This window comes from Monodelphis domestica, chromosome 6 (assembly GCF_027887165.1).
Source record: "Monodelphis domestica isolate mMonDom1 chromosome 6, mMonDom1.pri, whole genome shotgun sequence".
NCBI classification, from domain to species: Eukaryota; Metazoa; Chordata; class Mammalia; order Didelphimorphia; family Didelphidae; genus Monodelphis; species Monodelphis domestica.
The window spans coordinates 68,285,549-68,310,013 of NC_077232.1; the positions used below are offsets into that span (position 1 = coordinate 68,285,549).

Below are 24,465 nucleotides of genomic sequence, written 5' to 3' on the forward strand. Positions count from 1 at the left end.
TGTAAAGATCTTTTGGGATCCTTTTCTTATTTCTCTTCTTCATCATCACAGGAGCAAGTGCCCCTGCTATTTCCAAGGAGTTGATTATCCCCCTGGAGAAAACAACATTCCATCTCTGGGCCATTGGTAAGTTTGCTGAGGGGCTATGTTAGCAAATATGAGTATGCACCTGGTCCTCATTGGCATCCTCCTATTGACAAGTCAGGTTGTCCATATACTTCCCATTTGGGGCCACCTGGGCTCAGTTGTAAAAATTAGTTCCTTTAAGATGTTTACAGGGACCCTCGGGAGCCTTAAGAAAATCAAAATGCTTGGTATTTCCAGAGCTATGGCCATACTATGCATTTTTTATACTATCTTCTATGAGTATGTTTGTGGTTCAGCTTTCCTGTGTGCCTTGTCACAAGCTGGCTGGACTGTCATTCATTTTTCAATTAGTTGTGGGCTACTAACTGATTTAAACTATCAATGACCACCCAGATGTTCACTGAGAACTTGGCCAACCAATGGGTGGAAAGGAAGAATGAGCTCTACCTCCTACATTTTATAAGAATTTCCTAGAACAAAATCTCCACCCATGCTTCTTTGAAGAGAACTATTTTCCTTCCCATAACAGTTTGACTGAGAGACAATTTGGGTAGTAGGTAGAAACCTCAACTGAAAGTTCAGAAGAATTCGGTACAAGTCCCACTTCTAAGCCACACTGGCTGGGTGACTTCAAGGCTTTGAACATCTCGGTGCTTCAAGTAACTCTCTAAGAATACACATGAATATACATGATATACAAGAATATACTGATTAACCACAAGGAATGAAGCCACAAGGAATGGATGATGGGAATTGGGAGGGTGGGAATTTCTTCACTAGGAATTCCTTCCAGAATGAGGTCACGGGTCCAGCTTCTGTTATCCCCTTTCTCCCCAGCAAAAACCAACCAAACAAAAATACTTACAAGCATCTTGATTAGCAAGAACTCAGTCAACTAAAACCTTCTTGCTCTTGGGGCTCATACTCTCTTGAACCTAAGGTCTCATTCTCTCTTATTCTTTTACACTCTTACATGTACTCACACACTCTCCTATTTCAGTGGAGGATGAGTTCAAAGACAATAAGACAAAGTCAAGGTCACATCTATCCAATTTACTGCCCTTTTTTCTACCTCTCCCCATGGTCCTGAAAGAAGACAATGGAAATGCAAAATAGCTGCCCCCAAACTCTATGGGATCCTCAATGATTAAACAGTAATGAAACTCAAAGGCAGGAAAGTGGACCCAGACATTTCAGGAAAACTTGCAGCCATAAGCTCCTAGAGCCCAAAGAATTTCCTTTGTAATCTCTAATAGTTATTAATAATAATAAATTCTCTAATTTCCCTCCCCTCTTTCTTCCTGCATTGTGCTGATTAGGATTTGTCAGTATGTCCCAACATTCAGTTTGTGGACCATGTTTACTCTGCTTGGCCTATAGGAAGCCTAGCCTGGTTCCTGAAAGGGCCAACTGTCCTGATGCATGTGTGTGTGTGTGTGTGTGCATGCACACATGTGTGTGATAACAGGAGAATCAGAAGGGAAAGGTCTTTCTCATTGCCTAACTCCTACACGGTATCTCTTTCTTTGAAGTCACTGCATAGATGGAGTCATGAGCTGTGACAGCAGGGCACCAGGTAAGATTGGGGGACTGGGGAGAAGGGGGTCAGCCTGGATCATAGTCTAAAAACTAGAAGGCACTTCCAAGGTCATCCAGTCCATTAGAACAGATGATCCCTCATTTTGAGACTTAGAGAATTGAAAGGACTCGCCCATTGTCAGACATGTAGTTAGGGGCAGAACTTAGTACTTTGTACTGGGAGCCTCATCTGCAGGGCAGACGTTGTCCTCCTCCCCATCTTGTGAAGCAAATTTAAGGTGTGTTTGTGTTATCTTTTATTGTCTAGCGTCTCCCATCACCTAGTATCCCCCTTGTCTTTCAGTGTCTGCCTGCCCTCTGGGTCAGGTCTTTGTGAACTGTACTGATCCCCATGCTGACCTAGCACTGAACAGAGAGAGGACATGTGAGCACCAGCTGTTGAACCTGACTGTGCCTGCCCATGGACCATGTGTCTCAGGCTGTACTTGCCCCCAAGGGTATGTAGCCAGCCCTTCAGTCTCCGTTCTAGCTGGGGCAAGTAGGAAAAGCTTCAGCTAGGATGGTGCATTTGAACTGAGTCTTGGAGGAAATTAGGGATTCTGAAAGTCACACCAGTCACTCAACCAATCAGCAAACAATGATTAAATGCCTACTTTTGGCCAAACATTTTGCTAGGCAAGGGGGATACAAAGACAGTGAAGACAACCCTGTCCCCAAGGAGCTTCACAGTCTAGGTAGGGAATGTAACATTCCTATCTGTCTGCCTATAAAAAATAAGAGCATGAGAAGGGAATGTATTTCAGGCACAGGAGAAATGCAAAGATAGGGAGGCAGGAGATGGAATATTATGTAAAGGGAATGGATCATTTGAATGAAATAAAGAGTGCTCAAAGGGAAGTAATATGAACTAAGACTTGAAAGATGGTGGAGGGCTCTGAATGCCAGGCTCAAGATTCTGTAACATATCGTCGAAGCAATAGGGAGCTATTAACGATTGTTGAGCAGAAGAATCAATCACATGGTCAGATCTGTTTTTTAGGTATGCAGATTTGTCAGGAAGGAGTGTGGTTCAAATGCCTCCAGAGACAATTCACACAAAGATGGTATTGGTCGATATCTGATTGATATTAGGCTTAATCTTCTTGGGTTCATTTATATTTTTAATAGGAGTTGCTGATTAACCACAAGGAATGAAGCTGTGCTGATGGAATCTCAGGCTCTTGTGGGGGTGGAGATTTTGGGATGGATGGGGTTTTCTGATGGCCATGGAGCCCCATTGCTTGTCCAGGCTGGAAGTGATTTTGGAGGGCATGGAATCTAAACTTACTCGAATATAATTCTCATTCCAGAAGAAGAGAGCATTCTGCCTTTACTTATATACCTCTTTAGTTTTTGTTTTTAATTTAATATTTTATTTTTATTTTCATGCCAAACATACTTATATACCTTTTTAGATGGAGAATTCATTAATGGGGCAGCTAGGTGGTACAATAGATAGAGCACTGGACCTGGAGTTAGGATGACCCAAGTTCAAATCTGGCCTCAGACTTAATAGCTGTGTGAACCTGGGGAAGTCACTTAATCCAGTTCACCTCAATCTCCTCACCTGTAAAATGAGCTGGAGAAGGAAGTGGCAAAACACTTTAGTATCTCTGATAAGAAAACCCCAAATGGGATCACAAAGAGTTGGAAATGACTGAGACACAAGAGGGAGAACTCACCAACTCAACAACTGCCCACTTGAGTTTGAAACAGCTCTAATTATTAGGAAGTTTTCCCCTTTTTTCAAGCAAGCTGAAATTGCCTTCCTATAATTTGTCTCCTCAAGGAGAGCAAGTTTAATTCTTATATAGAGAATAGTGATGAGGTCTTCTCTCTATTTGCTTTCTGATTCTTTCCTTTTTCTCCCCCAAGTCAAGCTCTTCAGTTTTAGTCAGGATTCCAGATAACTTCTGGACTTCCCTCCCCTTTTCTGTGTTTAGAGCTAAGGAACCAGCTGCCCTGTGTGCATGGACAAGGGTAGATAGTATATATTATATCTATTCATCATTACCACCAACATCATAGACAGCATTTGTACAGATCTTAAAGGTTTGCAAAGCATGTAACATATAGTAGCTCATTTGATTCTTACCTCCCTTATGACTTCACAAACCAAAACCTCATGAGCAACTAGGTGGCCCAGTGGATCACTTGGCCTGGAGTCAGGAAGACTTGAGTTCAAATCCAGCATTAGATGCTTACTGGTTCTGTGACTCTGGGCAAGTCACTTAACCCTTTTTGCTTCCATTTCCTCATCTTTAAAAGGAGCAGGAGAAGAAAATGGCAAACCACTCTAGTATCCCAAGAAAACCCAAATGGGGTCATGAAGAATCAGATGGAGATGACTCAAATAAAAAAAAATATGATGCCAATTTTACAGATGAGGAAACTGAGGCTGAGAAGGGTAAGGGACTTATGCAGGGTCATATTGCTACCAGATGTCTGAATCAGGATTGGAACTCAGTTCTTCCTGTCTCCAAGTCTGGCACTCTATCCAATGAATCAATCAGCTAGTTACCTAGTGTTTTCTATTTGTCATGCTCTGGGGCATCCTATGTGTCTGCTCACTGTATCCTGAGATCTCCACAGAACCTTGGGTTGTTCTTCTGGTACTCACATAAAGAAGAAATGCTATGACCTGTCCCTGGGATGAGATGTCTGATGAGAGATTTTATTATTTACTAAAATTCAGTCTGTCTAACTTGGCAAGTCCCAGCCCTGATTTACAGTCTTTAAACTGTGTCCTTTAGCCTATTCTAATGTCATCTGTCACCATGATGAGTGTTATGGCCTGGCTCAGGCAGTGGAACAGAAATAAAAGAAGAAACTCTTCAGGCTTGAGGCCAGAAGCCTGGGCATTTGCTTCCTAGCAGTTCATCTGGAACAATATGGATGGATGAATGAATGGAAAGGCCTTTATGGAACCTTTACTATGGGCCAAGCACAGTGCTAAGTCATAAGGAGACAAATTAAAAAGCAAATAAGACCTTGCTTTCAAGAAGGTTATATTCTTTTCTTAAAAATAAAATCCCTCATCGTCTATCTTAGAATCAATCTTATTAAGTGTTGGTTCCAAGGCAGAAGAGAAATAAGAGCTAGGAAATGGGGATTAAGTGACTTGTTCAGGGTCACACAGTTAAGAAGTGTCTGAGGCCAGATTTGAACCCAGATCCTCCTGACTCCAGGTCTGGATTTTTATACACTGTCACCTAGCTGCCCCTGAGGAGTCTTGTATTCTAAAAGGAGGAAATAGAAGAGTGACTGGGAAGAGGTGTTTTGGTTTGTGAAGTCAAAGGGGAGGTTAATGGAACAATTAGGGAGTTGGTTGACATGCTCTTGGTAGTAACAATGGTGGCATTCCAGAAAGCACTTGTTTATTCTCTGATATTTCTTAAACCTCCTTTGGTGACACAGATAACCCCCTACCCACCAGATCAGCAGCAGCTTGTACAAATGAGACCTGGGGCTTCAGGCTCAGAACCACTAACTTTCCCTTGGCTTGAACTGCCCTGGCACCATTTTCTGAGAGCACTGGAGATCTGGCAGGTTGTCCTTGGGTATAATCATGCCCTAGTGAGTAAATAATACAGTCTCTCTTGCTTACTTAAGGGAGGTCCTGGACGAATGGAAAGTGACCAGATTAGGTGGCTTCTTGAAGGAAGATATCAAGTTTGTGAAAGAGGCAGCATAGTGGAGGAATGGAAAGAAGGGGCTAGAGTCAGAAGAGTTTGGAAATATAGTAGAGGGTCTCAGGCAATCATACGCCCTCCTTGGGCCTCAGTTTATTTATTTGTAAGATGAGAAGAGTAATACTTGCTCTGCTTATCCTTCAGAAAGTTCCTAAAACAAATATCCCTTTCACATTATGATTTCCCCCATTGCAGTTTTGTTATATCATGAATCAACATAAGAAGTTAAATGGAATTTTAGGGGAGTTTTGTGGAAGCAGTAGATGATACACAAAGGCCATCTGATGACATAGAAAAAGTTTAGAAACTCAGAAATGCATACGTAAAATATATATAATATTGTATAATAGCAGCAATTTTATCTTTTAATATTACACACATACAATTTCTTTTTAAAAGTTAAACACTTAAAAGTTAAATTTTATGAAAAGAATGCAAAAGCCAGCAGATGATGCAGAAAAGCTCAAAAGGTAGAGCTATCTTAACATTAACCCACATGTAGCCTACGACCAAATACTTAACCCAAATTCTACAAGAAAGTACTATAAACACCCCATAAAAGAAAAAAGGAAAAATTTAGACTTCTCCAATATGATGGGAGGGTCAGAGATTTTTAGGCAGATTTTCCAGATCTTGGGGGTGCCTCAACCCCTAATTCCTGTGATGTGGAAGGGATACCTGAACTTTGAAAACCCAGTTATAATATAGGATTATGTATCCTTTGTATTCTTCAACCCCTAGAAGAGCCCAGCTTGAAGTGAATTACATTGCTGGGCAGAGAGGATAGTGGGTGCTGGGGGAGAGGGCAAAGATACTAAGGGTGTGCCTGGACCGGGAATACCCCTTGGGTATCAGCCAGAAACTGGGCTTGTTGCTGAGGTTTCATATGGGGAGTGGGGCTTAGGGGGAGTTGGGAGAAGTGTGTTGGTGGGGTACAGCCTATTTAGTCAGTCACCTATGTCTGTGGAGAGGCTCCTGGGAACCGGAAGTTCCAGATGCTGGAGATCCTGGGACCTGGCTAGGGCTATAGCCAGAGACCTGCAGTCTCTGCACCAAATGCACCAAGAATTATGTGGGGGTGGGGAGTTATGGACCCAAATTAAATGAGAACTCTTTGCAGTGGGAGTTGGGTTGCCCTACTTCACCTCTTTGGAGATGTGGATGTGTGATCTCCAGTGTGTGTCCACAGGCTGGTGAAACATGGGGATGAGTGCTTTGTGCCAGATGAGTGCCCATGCTCCTGGAAGGGGAAGGAATATTTCCCTGGAGACATGGTCAATTCTTCCTGCCATACCTGGTAAGCTGACCGCAGAAACTCTTCTGATAGCCCATCCCTCGGGGTACTTGCTGGGGGACCTGGGACTCTTTGGGCTGCTTGGCATATCTTTTCTTCTCATTGGCCTTTCATATGGATGGACATGTATATGTGCATATCTCTGCACATGTGTGTGTGTGTGTGTGTGTGTGTGTGTATGTGTGTGTGAGACAGAGACAGAGAGGGAGGGAAGGAGAGAGACAGAGAGACAGAGAGAAAGACAGAGACAGAGACTGTGTGAACAACTTGGATCCTATAACATGAGTCCTGAAGGATCAGACTTGAGTGACCCTTCTGGAGGTGAATGAGCAACCTTGAGAAGGCAAATAGTTGGTGGATTAGTCACTTGGGTTCACATTAGTTGACTTTCTCCACATTCACTCCTGGGATTAAAAAAAATAACACTTTTACCTTCCATCTCAGAATCAAGACAGTGTATTGGCTCCAAGACAGAAGAGTGGTAAGGGCTTGGCAATTGGGGTTAGGTGATTTGCCCAGAGTCACACAGCTAGAAAATGTCTGAGGACAGATTTGAACCCAGGACATCCTAATTCTCAATCCACTGAGCCACCTAGTTGCCCCCCACTACTGGGATTTTAAAAAGGTCTTTGAAAATTGCTTAGGTCATAACTTTGGCATCCTTAAGAAACTTGAGAAATCTTCCTGTGAAAGGTTCAAATTCTCTTTTTGCTGCATAGTATTTAAGTGGCCTTGGGCAGGTCCCCTAGACTTTCTTTCTGTCTTTCTTTGTTTTGGTTTCATCATCTATAAAGTGGAAAGGATGAACTACTTGATCTTTAAGGTTACTTTCCTCTAAATCTATGAACAAAACCTTTAAATGCCTATTGGGTCTAGTCTACTTGGTGTATGTCCTGGATTTGTCATCAACTCCTTTGTCTTGAAGATATAGAAATGGTGACGTCTTTTCCTCTGCAATTGCCTTGGACCCCAAAGAGAGGGGGCTGTTGGCATTGCCTTCCTTGGGCCTCTTCTAGAAGGGGTACCTCAAACTCTAGGGCTTTTTAGGATTCCTCAAAGTTTCTGACCTATTTCTGGATGCTCACCCTCACTGTCTAATCCCTACACAAATCCCCTCCATGCTCACTCTCATCAGCTCTTTGCCCCAGTTCTGACTGCCTCCCTCTACCTCTCTTCAGGTCCCCAGCTTCCAATTCCTTCATCTATCCTGACCCTGGTGGATGCTCAGCCACTCCATCTCTACTTGGAGGGCAGGTAAAACAAACTCATGTTCTGCTGCTGCCCTTGAATCACACCCCACCTTGGGGTTCTCGAGAGATGGTTGTTGGCTGTGCCTGAAGGCAGGGGCAACATCAGGAGACCTGATACTCTCATACTGCCTCCTTCCCCACCTGCCTCCCTCAGATGTGAGGGACTGAGTTAATTCCTTTTTTCTTGTCAGAGGTTAGGCCAAAGGCACAAGGCCCACATAGAGGGGCTGGGAGAGCCTATTACTTTTGTGAGGAGTCTGGGCTTGCTTGGGTCAGGCTAGTACAACTTCAACCTGCTTGAGATTCAATTAATTTATTAAATACTTTCTATGTAAAATGAATGTCTAGTGGTTGTGGCAGGAGATGAGCACAAAACAATTAGCGTAGTAATGCCAGTTAAGAAAAATGTCTCCTAGGTATCCCCCCTTGCCTCCCCTCCTCTCCCTGCAGAAGACCCCTCCTCATGTGACCGTGTTTCAGAAAAAATCATGTTAAGCAAAGAATTGTCCTGTGTGCCTGGTGTGTCTGTGACCTGTAGAGCAGCCCTTTCTTCTCCTTCCATTAATCAACTCGCTTTGCATAATTAATCTGCCTCTGTTGAACTAATAAATTTCTTTTTCAAGTGGCCAATTTCTGTCTTATTTTGGAGAGAGAGATGAGGGGAGGGAGGCATGGAAGGAGGGAGGGAGAAAGGAAGAGGGGAGAGAGAGAGAGAGAGAGAGAGAGAGAGAGAGAGAGAGAGAGAGAGAGAGAGAGAGAGAGAGAGAGACAGAGAGAGAGAGAGAGAGAGAGAGAGAGAGAGGAGGGAGTAAGGAAGGGGAGAGAGATAGATATGAGGGGAAGGAGGCAGGGAGGGAGGGAGAGAGGGGAGGGAGGGAGGGATAGAGAGAGGGAGAAAAAGAGAGAGGAGAGAGAGAGAGAGAGAGAGAGAGAGAGAGAGAGAGAGAGAGAGAGAGAATGATAGGGTCATATATATAAGAGGAGACAGGAAAGATGAATAGCAAAGATGGGCATGATTATTAGTCTAACAGAAGCATCAGGATGATGTAGATATAGCTGAACTGTGTGGCCAATGAGCTTACTTTCTATTCTAGTGTGTGTCAACATGGCTCCTTTCAATGTACTTTCCACCCCTGCCCTGCCACCTGTACCGCTTATGGTGATCGACACTATCGGACATTTGATGGGCTCCCATTTGACTTTGTGGGGACCTGTAAAGTACATCTGGTGAAGGTAAGTGCATATGGAGCCTCCATCCTGCATGGGTCTTCTGTGACTCTCTTGGGATGTCTGAGGGCAGAGTGGAGGAGTCTGGTATTGACCATCTCTGCCTGAGCCCAGTCCTAAGCATGGAGTATAGTGCTCAAAAGAGTGGGCATGAGTTTCACGAGCTTTATGTGTAGGCAGAATGGGTGACTACTTGTGTGATGATCTAAGGTGGACCCTCTGAACCAAAGTGTCAGCATTCCTGCTTATTCTTTTGCCATTATAGCTTAATTCCTTTTTGCATCTTCCAGTGAGCCCTATCAAAACACAGGGATACTTAGGAGGACTCACACAGATATTCTGGAGAGAGATCTGACCTTAATTCAGGGCTCCATAATAACTTCATCAGCTAGCACTTTGGCACGGGTGAACAGACCCAGAAGACTCTATGACAACATGACAGTGTCAGGGAGGGAGGGAGGGCCCTTTCCAGGAGGGAGGGAAGATGTAGCAATCTCCATCTACCTGAAGAAGTAGAAGCCCCAAACTGGCTTAGTTGGGACTAGCCTGGACCCTCAATGAGCCCTCTGTGCTTCTGTTGGAATTGTGTTTTTTTCTCATTTCTCTTAGAGTACATCAAATTTTAGTTTTTCTGTCATTATGGAAAACATCAACTGCTATAACAGTGGAATCACCTGCAGGAAATTTATTTCCATCAACGTTGGGAACTCTCTCCTCGTGTTTGATGATGACACAGGCTTTCCTGTAAGGTTACACCTTGGTGATGCTATGATGGAGGGATGGGGGAACAGATAGACCAGGTGTCCTCTGGAGGGTTCTCAGGTCTTTACCTCATGCAATGAACTGAAATTTAGAAGCAGGTCAAACTAGAGTCAGGAGCATGGAAGTCAAGGTCAAAATGGCAGGTCAGCTCAGCAGCACAAGAGTCAGCAGACCCGTGTGTTGGGATTACAGTGTGACACAATAGATTAGGGATGAGGAGACCTGAATTCTGGCCCTGACTCTGTCATTCATTGTTCTGCAATTTTAATTGAATCACTTCCTCTCTAGTTTCATATTACATCTTTTAGAGGAGAAAGTTGGGCTCAGGGAAGGTTTCCTTCATGTGCCATTTGAAAGGCAGCATGATGTAGTGAATAAGACCCTGGGCTTAGAGTCAGGAATACCTGAGTTCAAAACCTGCCTCAGATCTTTATTAGTTACATGACTTTGAGCAAGTCAGTTTACCTCAGTTTCTTAATCTGTGAAATGAGAAGTTCAGAGGTGGTGGCCAATATAACCTGTTTCCTCTCCAAATATATGCTCCCATAATCTTTGACCTTCTGGGAATCGGTCAGGTTACAATATAGAGAGCAGAGCCCTAGAAGTGAAGGGATGACAAGAGTAGAGTCAATGGAAAGGAAGGCTAGATGATAAGTGCAAGGACCTGTGCCTGCCATGAACCTCTTTGCCCAATCAGTTGGGACCTCACCCCAAGGCTCCAAAAGACAGCCATTTAATGAAAACTTAACTGTGCTTTCCATTTACCTTCCTGGTCCCCTGATCACATTTGTTTTATGGCTTGGGAAATGGAATCCCCTGGGTAACCTGGGACCTCATTGGTCTTACAGTTGTTTAGAGCTTGGTGAGAAGGTTTTTTTTTTTGGGGACGATAGACAATGGCACCTACCAGAAGCATGTTAAAGACTGCTTTGGATTCTGTAGCCCTGTTTGATTTTGGCTGTGGTCAGGCTTGGGGTAAGGGTAGGAGGGTAGAGAAAACTAGGTCTTCAGCTCTACATGACCCCTCTCTCTGTCACAGTAGAGGCCATTAGCTTTCCTTATTTCTTATCTAATTGATCTTGTCCAGTGCTAATGGCACAGGAAGGGAGTGAAATCTAGTCTAAAGATCATGGAGAGGACTGACCAGGACATTCAAATCAGGAGGCCAGGGGTCTGACTAAGGATAAGTGCTGACAAATGGACGTGAGATCTGTGTAACTGAGCAGAGGACCAGGATCCTGACAGAAGAGGGGAAGTTCTGCTAAGGAGGAAGAGGTATAGCCAGAGGTCAGGGACTTGTCTAAGGGATGCCAGAGGCTTGATGGGGGCTCCTGAAGTACCTTTGTAGGGTTGGGGTGCTAAGAAATGGTTCATAGTCTTAGTATTATCAGTTGAGAACAAACGCACAACTGAAAAGTTTTAGAATGAAGTTGTCTGGCAGAGGGGAGAGCCAAAAAAGTAGCCACCTGATGCTCTTGATCCTGAGATCATGGAAACTGAGATTAGTATCCATGGTCCAGGTGAACCTCTGGGTTCCTTGTGTCAACCTTCAGAGATCCCACTTCTGACACCAAATTGTTGGTTGATATTAAATCCAGATGTGAAAAAAAAGTTTTGGAAGAAATTTACTAAGTCATCAGGAAGAGAGGGTGCCATAAAAGAGGTGGCTGGCTCCCCCAAATCTCTTTGAGTTATACATTATATAGAGTTCAAACAAAGGAACCAGGAAACACCATCTGACTGGTCAGCATGGAGGTAATTTTCAGATAAGGCACATAGGTTGCATAAGATGTATAATGAGAGGAAATTCCTTATATTCTTTGCAGCAATCTCCATCTCCCCTAGCAGGTTTCTAGGATCAGCATAACTGGACATCCTTTGTTAAGCATTAAACATATGGTGTCTAAGCAACAAATCATAGGGATGGGATAAACAGTGCAATAAAGTTAAACCACAGTACTGATTGGTTATTCCAAACAGAGTCCTGTGAGCTTCCTAGATGAAAATCAGGAGATACACATGTGGCAAGTGGGATTTTTCACACTGGTGCATTTTCCTCATGAACACATCACTCTCCTCTGGGATCAACGGACCACGGTGCACGTGCAGATGGGACCTCAGTGGCAGGTATACAAGACGGTGGAGTTGCTGAACCATGACCATGGGTCTCTGGGTCAACAGTAGAGCAATAGAACTTGATTCAACTAAATTCAAAGAGCATTTATTTATTGGAAGGCAATCTTCCAGGCACTAAAAATATGAAGACAAACATAAAAAGATCTCTGCCCTTAATTCTCTGATTCACTCAGAAGTTCCCTCCTTTAGCTGATCAGCTGGGCATAGGAACTTGATAAAAATGCTTTTCTTCTTTTCCCTTTCCCTTATCCTCATATACTTCTCTCCCACCCTCATTCCAACGTCCTGAATTTCTTTCTCTTTCTTAGATTCTACCCCTTCTTCATCTCCCCTTCCTTATAGAAGAGTAGTGCCAGAAGGGATCTTAGAAATCATTTTGACTCTTAACTGGGAGTGAAGAGATTTTGTTCCAACATCAGTCCTGCTACTAACTCTTTGGAGACTTAAGTAAATATGGGTATCTCTTTTATTTTGTGAGGGTTAGGGGTGTGGCATCTCCATGATTTGGGAAATATACTTAAAATTCTTTTTGTCCTCCCTTTATAGCAGTCTAAAAATCTTCTTTTTCTTTTATGGGTCTTTACGATACCTCATTGTAAAATTTGGGTTAAATTTGTGGTGAAGAAATAACTAATTTGACACTTATAGGTTCAAGGGTGGTATTATAGGGCCAATAATCTGGTTTGGGAAAGGAATACCAGCCCAGGGCAGGCAGAGCCAGACCCTGAGCTAATAAACACAGACACAGTATAATCACAGGACACTGCGGGAAACTAAGGGAAAGGTGAAAAGGGGCTTGAGATATCTAATCTAAAGAACATAAATAAACCCCCCCAAAACAAGCTGATAACCTCAGAAAGATGGTATCACTACTGTCAGTTATTTCCTTACCTAAAGGTCCCATATAATACAATATACTTCTCTAACCCCAATTTCCCCCTTGGATGGTGATAGAGGTAGGAAGTTAAGCAAGAACAGGGTTCAAGGGGATGGTCTCACTGACAGATGACTTTTGGTGTCTTCAGCAGCTCTGTAGGAATATCTCAGCATCAACAGGTTCCACAGGAACAGGTTGGATCACAAGGAAAGCCACAGGAGATAGAATATCTAGTTCTCTAGGTCAACCCTAGAAGACTAGACAGAAACTCAACGTCCTGCCTGCTTAAGTGTCTCTCTGAGAAGAAGCAACAGCCCTGTCACTTCTCCAGAGTTCTGGAACCTTGTTGCTTCTGTCTTGAAGGATCTCTTGCTCCTTCCTTTCTTTATAACAGTTGTCATAACCTCTACAGTTTCTAAACTTTTTCTATGTTGTCTACTGACCTTTGCATTTCATTTGGAACTTCTACCAAACTCCCCTCAAATTTCCATTTAATTTCTATGCCAACTGATGATATATCAAAACTATAGTGGCACAAGTCATGAGGAGGAAAGGATACCTGTAATTTCCTTTCTTGAGACCTCAGTTTCCTCAACCATAAAATGGAATTGAATCAGATAATCTCTGAAGTCCTTTCCAGCTCTAACATTGTAAAATTGTAGATCCCTGGAACCCTTTTCTCTTTTCCTACCTTCTCCTCTTCCTACACACTCTTCCTCCCATTCTTCATTCCAGTCACCCTGTGTTTGCCATAGGTTGCTGGTGGATTTGGGGGTTATTGCATAACATAAGCTCAATTCCTTTTACTGAGTTACCAAATATTTGAAGATGTTTCAGAGCTCCTAAGTAGAGAGGCACAGGCTTATGCTTGGTCCTTGAATCTATTAAGGATCCCTGGATCAGTTAGTGGTGAGTGATCTCTGCTTTTTCTTCAGGGGATGCTGACTGGACTCTGTGGGAACTTTGACTTGAAAACAGTCAATGAGATGAGGACGCCAGAGAACTTGGAGTTAACAAATCCACAGGAGTTTGGCAGCAGTTGGGCTGCAATGGAGGTAAATCCCCTCTGAGTTCGCTTTTGCTCCATTGAGAACCTGTGACAAAAAATGACAGTTTTCACCCCAGGGCCACATACAGGTTCCCCAAACTAGTTCAAGGCTATCATCCATTCAAACCACTGCTCATGAGCCAAAGAGAGTTAGTAAGTGACCACAGGGGAAAGTCATGTGCTATTACAGTAATATTTCAAAAGGACTTTTACTTACACTAAAATGCAAGGTATGCAACAAGAAACATGAATCAGTCATCCAATACCCTCATCACTCATTTCCCAAGCTAAGTCTTCACAAGCAACCATCTCTCTCAGACTTCACAAACCACTTTGTTTTATTAGAATAGCTATATGGGGATAGTGGATAGAATGAAGCACTTGGACTTAGACCTGAGTTCAAATTCTGCCTCAGGTACTTACTGTGTGGCTCTGGACAACCCATTTCATCTCTCTGTTTCTGTTTCCTCATCTGTAAAATGGGGATAATATTAGCACTTACCATACAAGACTATTGTGAAGATTATATATATTTGCAAATGAGATGACAAAAATACTATATAATTAATGTGCCTTTCTAATACACTTATTGTATGGGGTGTCCTAAAATCTTAGTGCATCTTTTAAACTTAAACATTTTAGTTTAAAAGATGCACTAAGACTTTTGGGACCTCTTGTATCATGATGTTTGTTCCTTCTCCTAGACTGAATTCCATGAGGGGAAGGTTCTATAACTTTCTTAACTTTATGCCTTCTCCATTCCTCAGTACATGGTAGATGCTTAATAAGTGTTTGTTGAAGATGAAGATCCCTGGACTGGAAACCAGGAGACCAGGTTTTAGTCCTTACTGTTACTTCTTTACAAACTTACTGTGACCTTGGCTAAGCTCTTGATGAACCTCACTTTCTTCCTCTGTAAAATGAGGGAACTGAACTAGCTGCTATCTAAGATCACTTTTAGAACTTAGAATCTATATAATGAAATAGTCCTAGTTAACTTGGATTTGCTTTGAAATCTAGTAAGAGGCAGTGTGGTGTAATGGGTAGAGAAATATCCTCAGAGTTAGGAATATCTGTGTTTCAAGTCCTGATTTATGCTAGCAGTATGACCCTAGGCAAGTCATTCAGTCCCTTAGTGCCCCTAGACAAACTCCAAGATTCTAAGTTACAGTGAATTTTTTTTTGTTCTACTTGTATTGGGAGAGGAAACTTTTCATCTGAGATTTCTCTCTGGGTGACATCATAGGTCCAATCCATATCCCTACATTTGAAAGTTAACTAAGAACTCTCACCTGGAAATGCCCTCCCTGATGACTGCCCTGATTCAAGGCATAAGTTGAGTATCTACAATTTGCACACTCCACATCCCTCTCATCATTAGTTTTGAAGAAATAATAATGAGGAACTAATTATTGGCCAGAATGATCTTTGAGACTTTCCATTTGGTCTCTATACCATTGGAACATCGTGATCAAATCTAAGACTGGATATAACCTGTGCCATTAGCACCCTGTCAGTATCGTAAGGTATTGTGCTTTACCCAGCAGCAGCTGATGTCTTGTGCTGAGATCAGTGGTTTCTATTACCCTTTCCCCTGAAGTCCCTTATTGGTTGGAGGGTGGGAATCACTGCTCTTGCTTTTTTATTTTCAGTGCTCAGACAGCTCTGATCCTCGCGACCCATGTAGCTTGAACCCACTGAGGGAGCCATTTGCTAAGAAGGAGTGTAGCATTCTGCTGAGTGAAGTGTTTGAAAACTGCCACCCTGTGGTGAGTAAGGCTAGTGTCCAAGGTACCATTCTTAGCTCCCTGCTTGACCCTAGAGAAGGCTCTACTCTCTCTCCAGTATCCTGCATGCTATAACATAAATCCGTCGTTTCCTTCCCATTTCACATGATTGGTTATCCTGTTCAGTGAATACTCTTTACAGCCTTGAGGTCAATATTAGGCCATTCCTTAGCCTTCTATGAGCACCCTGTTGGATTCCCCTGTCTCCTGGTGTCAGTCTCTGACACCCTGGAAACAATAGGGTATTTATCAGGGAAGAGAGATGAATTTACTGGATTAATTTTTCTCGGAGGATGCTATGATTAAAATTCTCTGGAGACTGTAAATTAATTTATAATTATTAATCAGTAAAAGTTAAAGTAATGGAGAACTCATTGGCTGCCAAATCCTGGACAGCTCCTCTTTTGACTCTCAGAGCAACCTTGATCCTTTCTTTTGGTGGTCCTTAAACCTGTCCCCTTATGCTCAGTCTGCCCTACGCATTTGATTGCCTCAAGATGGTGGCAGGGCTCTCCCACTTATCCATCATCCCCTTCCTGCTGTCCATGGTAGCTGTTCCAAAGGATCAAACTTGATGGTTTCTACTTTGGTCCTTTTTGTGTCCCTCAGGTGGATGTCACCTGGTTTTATTCCAATTGCTTGACAGACACATGTGGCTGTAGTCGAGGGGGAGACTGCGAATGCCTGTGTACAAGCTTATCTGCCTATGCCCACCAGTGCTGCCAGCATGGAGTTGCCATTGATTGGCGCTCTCCCCGCCTTTGCCGTGAGTATCTGTGCTGGGCAAGTCCCGGACAGCAGAACTCTGCTTTCTGTGTTTTTGAGCCTTCTGTGTAGAGTGACTCCAAAGGCAACAAGAATCCTGAATCCTAGTGATGCCAGAAACTTATCCATGCCAAGGATGGGGAGAGGGGTGTGTTTGGTGATTATAGAAACCATAAACTAAACTGAGAAGATCTATGGAGATTAGCTAGTGTTCCTGACAGTATATAGATGGGAAAAATGAGATCTATAGAGAGTGTAACTTACCCAAGCTCATATGGCCATGTGCATACAGGTAGATGCAGCATTACAACCCAGGACTTTGAGAATGCCACCAAAAGGCATTATCTAACCTTCACAAATGGGTTGCTAATGATTGACTTTCAGGAATATCTGGAGACATATTTAGGATCTGGGAAGACCCTTCAAAGTTCTCCTCTTTGGTCAGGGCTGCATTGCCACCAGTGATGTCTTCTGCATTCCATTTTGCTAAGCCTCATGACCATTGGTCTGTCAAGAGTGGGCCACCCCATGTGGGCTCTACTAGAACTGGTGATTGCTCCCTTGAATGGCTGTGGTGCCCCATTGTAGCCACTAGAGGGTACCCAGAACTCAAGTATTCTCTTTTAGGCTCTGGACTTTGAGTAAGGCTGAGTAGGAGACTCTTGTGCTGAATGAGCCTCAAGAATCATAGATTTTTAGATTTTCTTACTTCAGTTAAGAAACCCCTCTTTCTACAGCATTTCTGACCATCACCGTTGGAGTCTGTCAAATGATGGGAAGTTCACCCCCTAACTAGGGCAGCCACAGAACCACCCAGTTGCCCCTATGTCACTTTTGCATAGCTGTGATGTATTTATACCGAACTAAAAATCTGGCCACTCTCTCTGACTCTTGGCAACTTAATCAATAAACATTCATTAAATACCTGCTGTATGCTAAGTGCTAAGCTAAGAAATTGAGTCATAAAGAGATAAAATAGTGCCTGTTCTCCAGGAGCTTATATTCTAATGGAGAAGACAACTTGTACATAAATTGATTCTTTCCTATTTAAAGAACAGGTAGTGGGTAGCTAAATGGCTCAGTGGATAGAGCACCCAGGACTAGAGTTGGGAGGACCTGGGTTCAAATCTGGACTTAGACACTTCCTAGTCTGATCCTGGGCAAGTCACTTAATCCCACTTGTTTAACCCTTACTGTTCTTCTGTGTTCGAGTTGTTACTAAGAAAGTAAGAGTTTTTTAAAAAGAAAAAAAAACATGTATAGCAATTCTAATCTCTCTTCAACATTACAATCCTTCAAACATAAAATTTGAATGATGGTTACCATCTTCTTTCTTTGCTCCTCATCCCCATGGCCAGCCTTCCTTCCCCTTGCCAAGCATCCCCATTTTCTTGCAGAGTTAAAAGAGGTAGATTGTCAGACTTTATTTCATGACACCTGGGGTACAGACAGAAGGGGAACCAGGATTTAGGGGAGTGCTCCCTTTGCCTAGTTTGAGACTCTATCCTATAACCCATTCCCTTGGAACAGTTTCTGGAGACACGTCTTTCTCTTTTTTCTTTTTCAGCTTACGACTGTGACTATTTTAACAAAGGTAAGATGGATGGAGTTTGAAGAATGGAGAGAATAGCTGGTGACTTGAGTGGACAGCTCTCTCAGACTGTCCTCTTAAAATAAAATTGGGGTACTCAAGGGTGGCAGTAGAACCTTTGAGGATTTGGGAGCTCCAGTCCTGTTTCATACCCTTATCAATCTCCTGGTCCAGGTAGGAGTGACTGGGTGAGGGCATGTCTGGGTCTTTAATTCTATTAGGACATGTGCTCATGCTAAATGCCCAAGGCTCCCTAGGACCGCTGCCAGCCTCTCTGGATCCATTCTGCATGATATCCTGCTCCATACTGGCCTGTACCAACCTGATGAGCTCCTCTAGCCTCTTTCCAGATTAGGGAGAGGAGGGCAGACTTATCTATGCTTTGCTCCCCATACCCATGTCCTGTTTCCCCACTCCTGATGGTGGAAGCTCGCCCAGAAGCAGCATCGATCAAAAACAATAACAACAAAGTTGGATTTGTGAAAAACACCCTAAAATGCTTCAGCACATTGGGCCTGGGGTGTGTGGCTTCATGCCATGAGCATTCCTCAGGGACAATCTTTTATGAATGGGAATCTAGACCTATGGGGATGCCTGGAGGAAGCCTGGACCACAGCTTATACTGACTGCCACTTTTTGGATATTAAATGGATTCACACTAAATTAAACGTGTAGATGCCTGTCAGTGCAGGTGTTTGAATGTGTATGGACTTGAGGATGTCTATAGATTTATATTGTTATGGTCGAGTATCTATAAACCATCATAGATATGTATATATGTTCAAACACATGTATGTGTGTGAGTGAGAAAATACCACCTTTGGCTGAAGAGCCAACAAAAGTTAATACCCTACATGATGACTAGCAAATTCATTAATCAGGGGCTTCTGTAGCTGGCAGCTCTGATCATTTGCTCCTTTGAATCAGAGCCAGCATCAAAACCTCAGCCACAGTTGTGCGTGGTCCTTCCCTACATTTTCTGTAGTGCTTTCTTCTTTGATCTCTAGCCAACCTTCCCAGGATTCTCATTGTTTTCTCTAAAAATATTCTACTAACCTGATAGGAGATGGAAGGTGAGGAGATCATTTATTTAATTAATGGATCAACTAATTTAAAGTATTATTTAATACATTAAATATAATAATTAGTTAATATAGTTAACTTAGGGCCCATAAATTAAATATATATATATATATATATAGATGATTTTGTTTCATTAGAATTTCCTAAGTAATACTGTGTGCTTTATTTTATATATTGTAAAATATTTTTCTGAGAAGGGGTCTAAAGATTCACCCAGTTGCCAAAGGGACCCCTGATATAAAGAAAGTGGAGTCCCTGTTTTAATTCTTTTTTAAAAAATGTATTTATTTAATTAATTAATTTAGAATATTTTTCCATGATTACAAGATTCATGTTCTTTCTCTCCCTTCCTCACCCCACTCCCATAGTCAATGTGCAATTCCACTGGGTTTTACTTGTGTCACTGATCAAGACCTATGTCCATATTATTGATATTTGCACTAGGGTGATTGTTTAGAGTCTACATCTCCAATCCTATCCCCATGGACCCATGTGATCACCTGCTTTAATTCTTAATAATGAACAGAAGGCTTTTTTGACCTTGCAAAGCCTTAAAACCTCTACTCCCTTACCTGGAGGATCATTCTTTATAAATAAATAATATTTTGGGGGGGGCAGCTGGGTGCCTCAGTGGATGGAGAGCCAGGCTTAGAGAGGGGACGTCCTGGGTTCAAATCTGGCCTCAGACACTTTCTAACTGGGTGACTCCATTGCCTAGCCCTTGCTGCTCTTTTGCCTTGGAACCAATACACAGTATTGATCCTAAGGCGAAAGGTAAGACCTTAAAACAAGTATGGCCAGAGCAGAAGCAGAAGAGAGGAGGAAGAATACAAGGTGATGAGTGGGTGGGTGACCCAACCATCTCTCTTCAGCTTTAGGCAAGGGACCCTATCAACTGGTCAGCTATGTGGCTGGTGGCTCCAGAGTGACGGTGAGGCAGGCGAATGGCGCTGTAGTCCTGGCACTCCATGAGAACGTGGGCTCCGAAGACACCATCAACTTCTTGCTCACCCCTTCAGTGTACAAGCCGAAGGCTCGGGGTAAGATTCCTCTCTCCTAGGAGGTTGGGGGGGGGTGATGGAGAAAGGATTGATCTGCCAAAAATATTCTATTCAGGTTTTGTGTTTCTACAACACAATCATTTCTAGGCAGGGAAACTCCCCACTTCCCTCTGGACTGAACACTTTCTCTTGATGAGAGTATCATAGCTAGTCAACAGACCTGTCAAGGGTCTGAAATTTCTTCCAAAGCTCTGTACTATGAGTCCAGAGTTCTGGGTTCTAGTCCCATCTTTGCCACTAATTGGGTGGATGACTTTGGGTCTCAGTTTCCTCTTCTATAAAATGGACTAAGAATATGAAAAGCTTCCTGGCAACTCTGAATTTGTAGCCACATCCCCATCCATAATTGGTTCCTATTTGAACCCCTAAACCTCCCATCAGATGGGAGTCATCCGATCAGGTGCTGGTTCTTAATTGAGAAGTTGATACGAGGGCTCTGGACCACATCTAGTCCTGGTTCTGTTGCTAACAAATGCTTTGCAAATATTATCTTATTTAATTCTCACAACAATCAAACGTAGTAGGTGCTATTATTATCCCCAGTTTACAGATGAAAAGATGAGTCAGAAGGTAGTTAAGTTGCTCAGTGGGTAGAGCACCAGACCTGGAGTCAGGAGGTCCTGGGTTCAAATCTGGCCTCAGACACTTCCCAGCTGTGTGACCCTGGACAAGTCCCTTACCCCCCATTGCCTAGCCCTTACCACTCTTCTATCTTGGAACCAATACACAGTACTGATTCTAAGATGGAAGGTAAAGGTTAAAAAGAAAACTGAGATAATAGTTAAGTGATTGTTCAGGGCCACACAGCTAGTAAGTCTCTAAGACTGGATTTGAATTTAGGTCTTCTTGACTTCAGGTCTAAACTCTAACTGCAACATCATCATTTCAATATTTTTATGCCTCAGTCAATTAATTAACAAGCAATTACTAATTAGATTATAATTAATTTTAAAAGTAAGTTAACCAGTAGAAATGCACATTGGCTATGGGAGGGGGCTGGGAGGAGGGGAGGGAAAGAACAGGAATCTTGTAACCATGGAAAATTTTTCTTAATTAATCAATAAAATTAAATTAAAAAAAATTAAAAAGCAAGTTAATTCCAATTTCCTTGCTGCTCTTCTTAGTACTAATACTAAGACAGGAGGTAAGGTTTTTTAAAAAAAGAATCCTCAAAGTGGAATGGGAGGTAATGAATCCCCTGTCACTTGAAGTCTTCAAGCAAAGACTACATGATCATTTGTCAGGGATTGCTGCTGACATGTGGCTGAGGCTAGGAGTCTTCTCAATGTTCTTCCCATTCTGCACGATCGTAGGACTGTAGATTATCTGAGGTCAGGGAAGCTAGAGAAAGCAGAGAAGCTGAAATCCAATGGAGTCACAAGCTGTTTCATCCATTAATTTGATGTCCTCCTCCATGTTCTATGTAGAGCTCATTTTCGTTTTCACTTTCCTGTCTCCTCTCCCTTGGATGGAGGGAACGCGTGAAAAGTGAACATGAAATAAGAGACAAAGAGGAAAAGATGCAAAGGTCAAGTCACTGATTCTTGGATAATAGAGTTAATTGACCAGACTTCCATGGCTCTGCAGTCAATCCCCTGTTGCCCCTGACCCAGATAGTGTCCAATCAGCTCAGTATCCCGCTTGCCCCACACCTGACCTGAAGCCCTAAGGGCTGTGGTTCTTTGTAGACTCTGACTTGGTGTCTTTCGAGTCTGCCGACAGACCCAATTACTTCCTCCATGTGTCTGCCAATGGGTCTCTGTCCCTGGCCAAGTGGGAGCAGAGTGAAGGGTTCCAGAAGCGAGCCACATTCGTCATCCATCGCAGCACCTGGCTCCCTGGCTACGATGCCCTGGAGTCCTTCGGAGAGCCTGGCTCCTTCGTCAGGCTCTCCGGCCCGGCGCCCCTCCTGCAGAGGTACCAGCACACAGAGGAGTTCCGGCTTGCCACTCTGCTGAAGCTCGTAGGTAAGAGTCATTCCACTCAAGTCCACAAATATTGATGAAGAGTTTATGAAACGTGTCCTGTGGGTCAGGCACTGTGAGTAGTGCTAGAGGTATGAATACAAACACAATAGTCCCTGCTCTCAAAGAACTGAAGACAACATGTAGAGGGGCGCTAGAAAGTGGGGATGGGGAAGACCCTTGATGGGTCTTGAGGAAGAGACAAAGGGGAAGTAGCCTAGAGATTTGGACACCAGCAAGCTGGGAAAAAAGCTGACCCATCAGGATTGGGAGACTCTGAGATAAAGTCTAATGTTCTAATGGGAACCATGAGGATGATGGCAGAAGAGTGAGCGCCATGTTGGAGGGAGAGTTGGGAAAGGTAATGATGGCCCTGTGGGTCCTTGCAAGAAGAAGCAGAAGTTCCTCTTTCAGTAAGAGGAGGAAGAAGGCCATGGAAGATTTCAGTAGGAGTTAGCATCTGGGTTAGTCCATGAAAGAAGGGAGAGATGGGAGCAACTGGACATATGGAAGATCCCTTCACGTGGGGAGGGGGGACTGCTAGAGAAGGGATTGGAGGTGGGAGAAGGCAGGACAAGAATGAGAAAAGAGAAAAGAGTTCAGTTTGATTGAAGGGAAGGACTGATGAATGAAATATATTGGAGATATATGGTTGGCTTTAAATGCCTGGATTTGGATTTTTTTTTTAGTAAATAGGGGACTCCTTAAGACTTTGGAGACTAAGGAGTGACAATTATCAGTAGGCTTTAGGAAGATCATTTGGGTAGAAATATGGAAAAAGGAAGAGAGTAGAGACAGGAAGACTGCTAAGTACTGAAAGAGTCCAAGCAAAGAAATGGATGAAAGGGGATAGCTAGGAGGCTCAATGGATTGAGAGCCAGGCTCAGAGATGGAAGGTCCTGGGTTCAAATCTGGTGTCAGACATTTCCTAACTGCATGACCCTGGGCAAGTCACTTAACCACCATTGCCTAGCCCTGACAGCTCTTCTGCCTTGTGACCAATATAAAGTATTGATTCTAAGATGGAAGGTAAGTGTTAAAAACAAAAAAAGGGATGGGAGCCTGAGGTATGATAAAGAGTTTGTCTATGGCAGCAGAAATCTCCCACCCTGTTGAGTGGGGGCAGGTGAGTTGACTATTGGCCTTAATGCTTGCTGATTGGGATCTTGTTGTTTGGTTAGGTAGGAAATTGAGGGGCTCAGCTTGATCTCGGGGCTGCCTTTGCATAGGAAGGCATGGCATGTGGATACAACTACACTATCTAAAAATAAACAGCTTCTGGGGGAGGTGAAGGGAAAGTGATACGAGGCCATACCAGGTTGGGTTTCTTGCTGACGGGTGCACATGCCAGACCTGTTAGCTCAGAAAGTTCTACTTAGGAACTCTATCCCTGAGGAGCCAAGGCAAAAGAGAATCTGGGAGAATAAGGTGTCCCACCCATTCCCCGTCCCTATCTCTAAGCTATTCCCTTTCTTTCCCTCTTCCTCATGGGTTTATTTTTCTTAGCACCTTCACCATCACCATCTAAAAGGAAGATTTCCTGATCAATTCTTTTGTCCACACCCCTACTTCCTGCTGCCTTCATAAAGACCTTTAGTGAAAGAGACATAGTTCCATTCATTAGCTATGTATTATTTATCACTATGCTAGGCATGAATGGAAATCAAAAGTTTAAATAGATCCTTACTCTCATGGAGTCTAGTTTGCCAATATCCATATAACAGTAATACAGGACATTTTCTCATAAATACTTTGTTGTTCAGCCATTTTTCAGTTGTATCTGACTCTTCTTAACCCAGTTAGGGTTTTCTTGGCAAAGATACTAGACTAGGTTTGCTACTTCCTCCTCTAGCTCATTTTATTTTTTTTTATTTTTAATTTTTAAATTCCTTAAGTTAATTAATTAATTTAGAATATTTCCCCATGGTTTCATGATTCATGTTCTTTCCCTCCCCTCCTCCCGTTCCCTCTCCCCCCCCCCATAGCTGACACACAATTCCACTGGATTTTACATGTGTTGTTGATCAAGAACTATTTCCATATTATTAATATTTGCTCTAGGGTGATCATTTAGTCTATATCCCCAATCATATCCCCATTGACCCATGTGATCAAACAGTTGTTTTTCTTCTGTGCTTTCTAGCTCATTTTATAATGAGGAAATTAAAGCTGATCGGGTTAATTGATTTGCTCAGGGTCACCCAGCTGGTAAATGTCTGAAATCAGATTTGAACTCAGGTCTTCCCGACTCCAGGTCGGGAGC

General features: G+C 43.0%; 1 protein-coding gene across 1 annotated transcript in view; it reads left to right on the top strand.

Moving 5' to 3' along the window:
- The window catches only part of OTOG (otogelin), a 122,866-nt gene that overhangs the window by 54,785 nt on the left and 43,616 nt on the right, over positions 1-24,465 (top strand). The window contains exons 19-31 of the mRNA XM_056803791.1: positions 52-126; positions 1,620-1,663; positions 1,970-2,123; positions 6,547-6,654; positions 8,996-9,134; positions 9,738-9,872; positions 11,871-12,017; positions 13,839-13,958; positions 15,604-15,720; positions 16,348-16,504; positions 18,071-18,097; positions 20,050-20,217; positions 21,927-22,205. Coding sequence (XP_056659769.1) covers positions 52-126; positions 1,620-1,663; positions 1,970-2,123; positions 6,547-6,654; positions 8,996-9,134; positions 9,738-9,872; positions 11,871-12,017; positions 13,839-13,958; positions 15,604-15,720; positions 16,348-16,504; positions 18,071-18,097; positions 20,050-20,217; positions 21,927-22,205 — 1,670 coding nt within the window. The remainder of the gene's footprint in view (positions 1-51; positions 127-1,619; positions 1,664-1,969; positions 2,124-6,546; positions 6,655-8,995; positions 9,135-9,737; positions 9,873-11,870; positions 12,018-13,838; positions 13,959-15,603; positions 15,721-16,347; positions 16,505-18,070; positions 18,098-20,049; positions 20,218-21,926; positions 22,206-24,465) is intronic.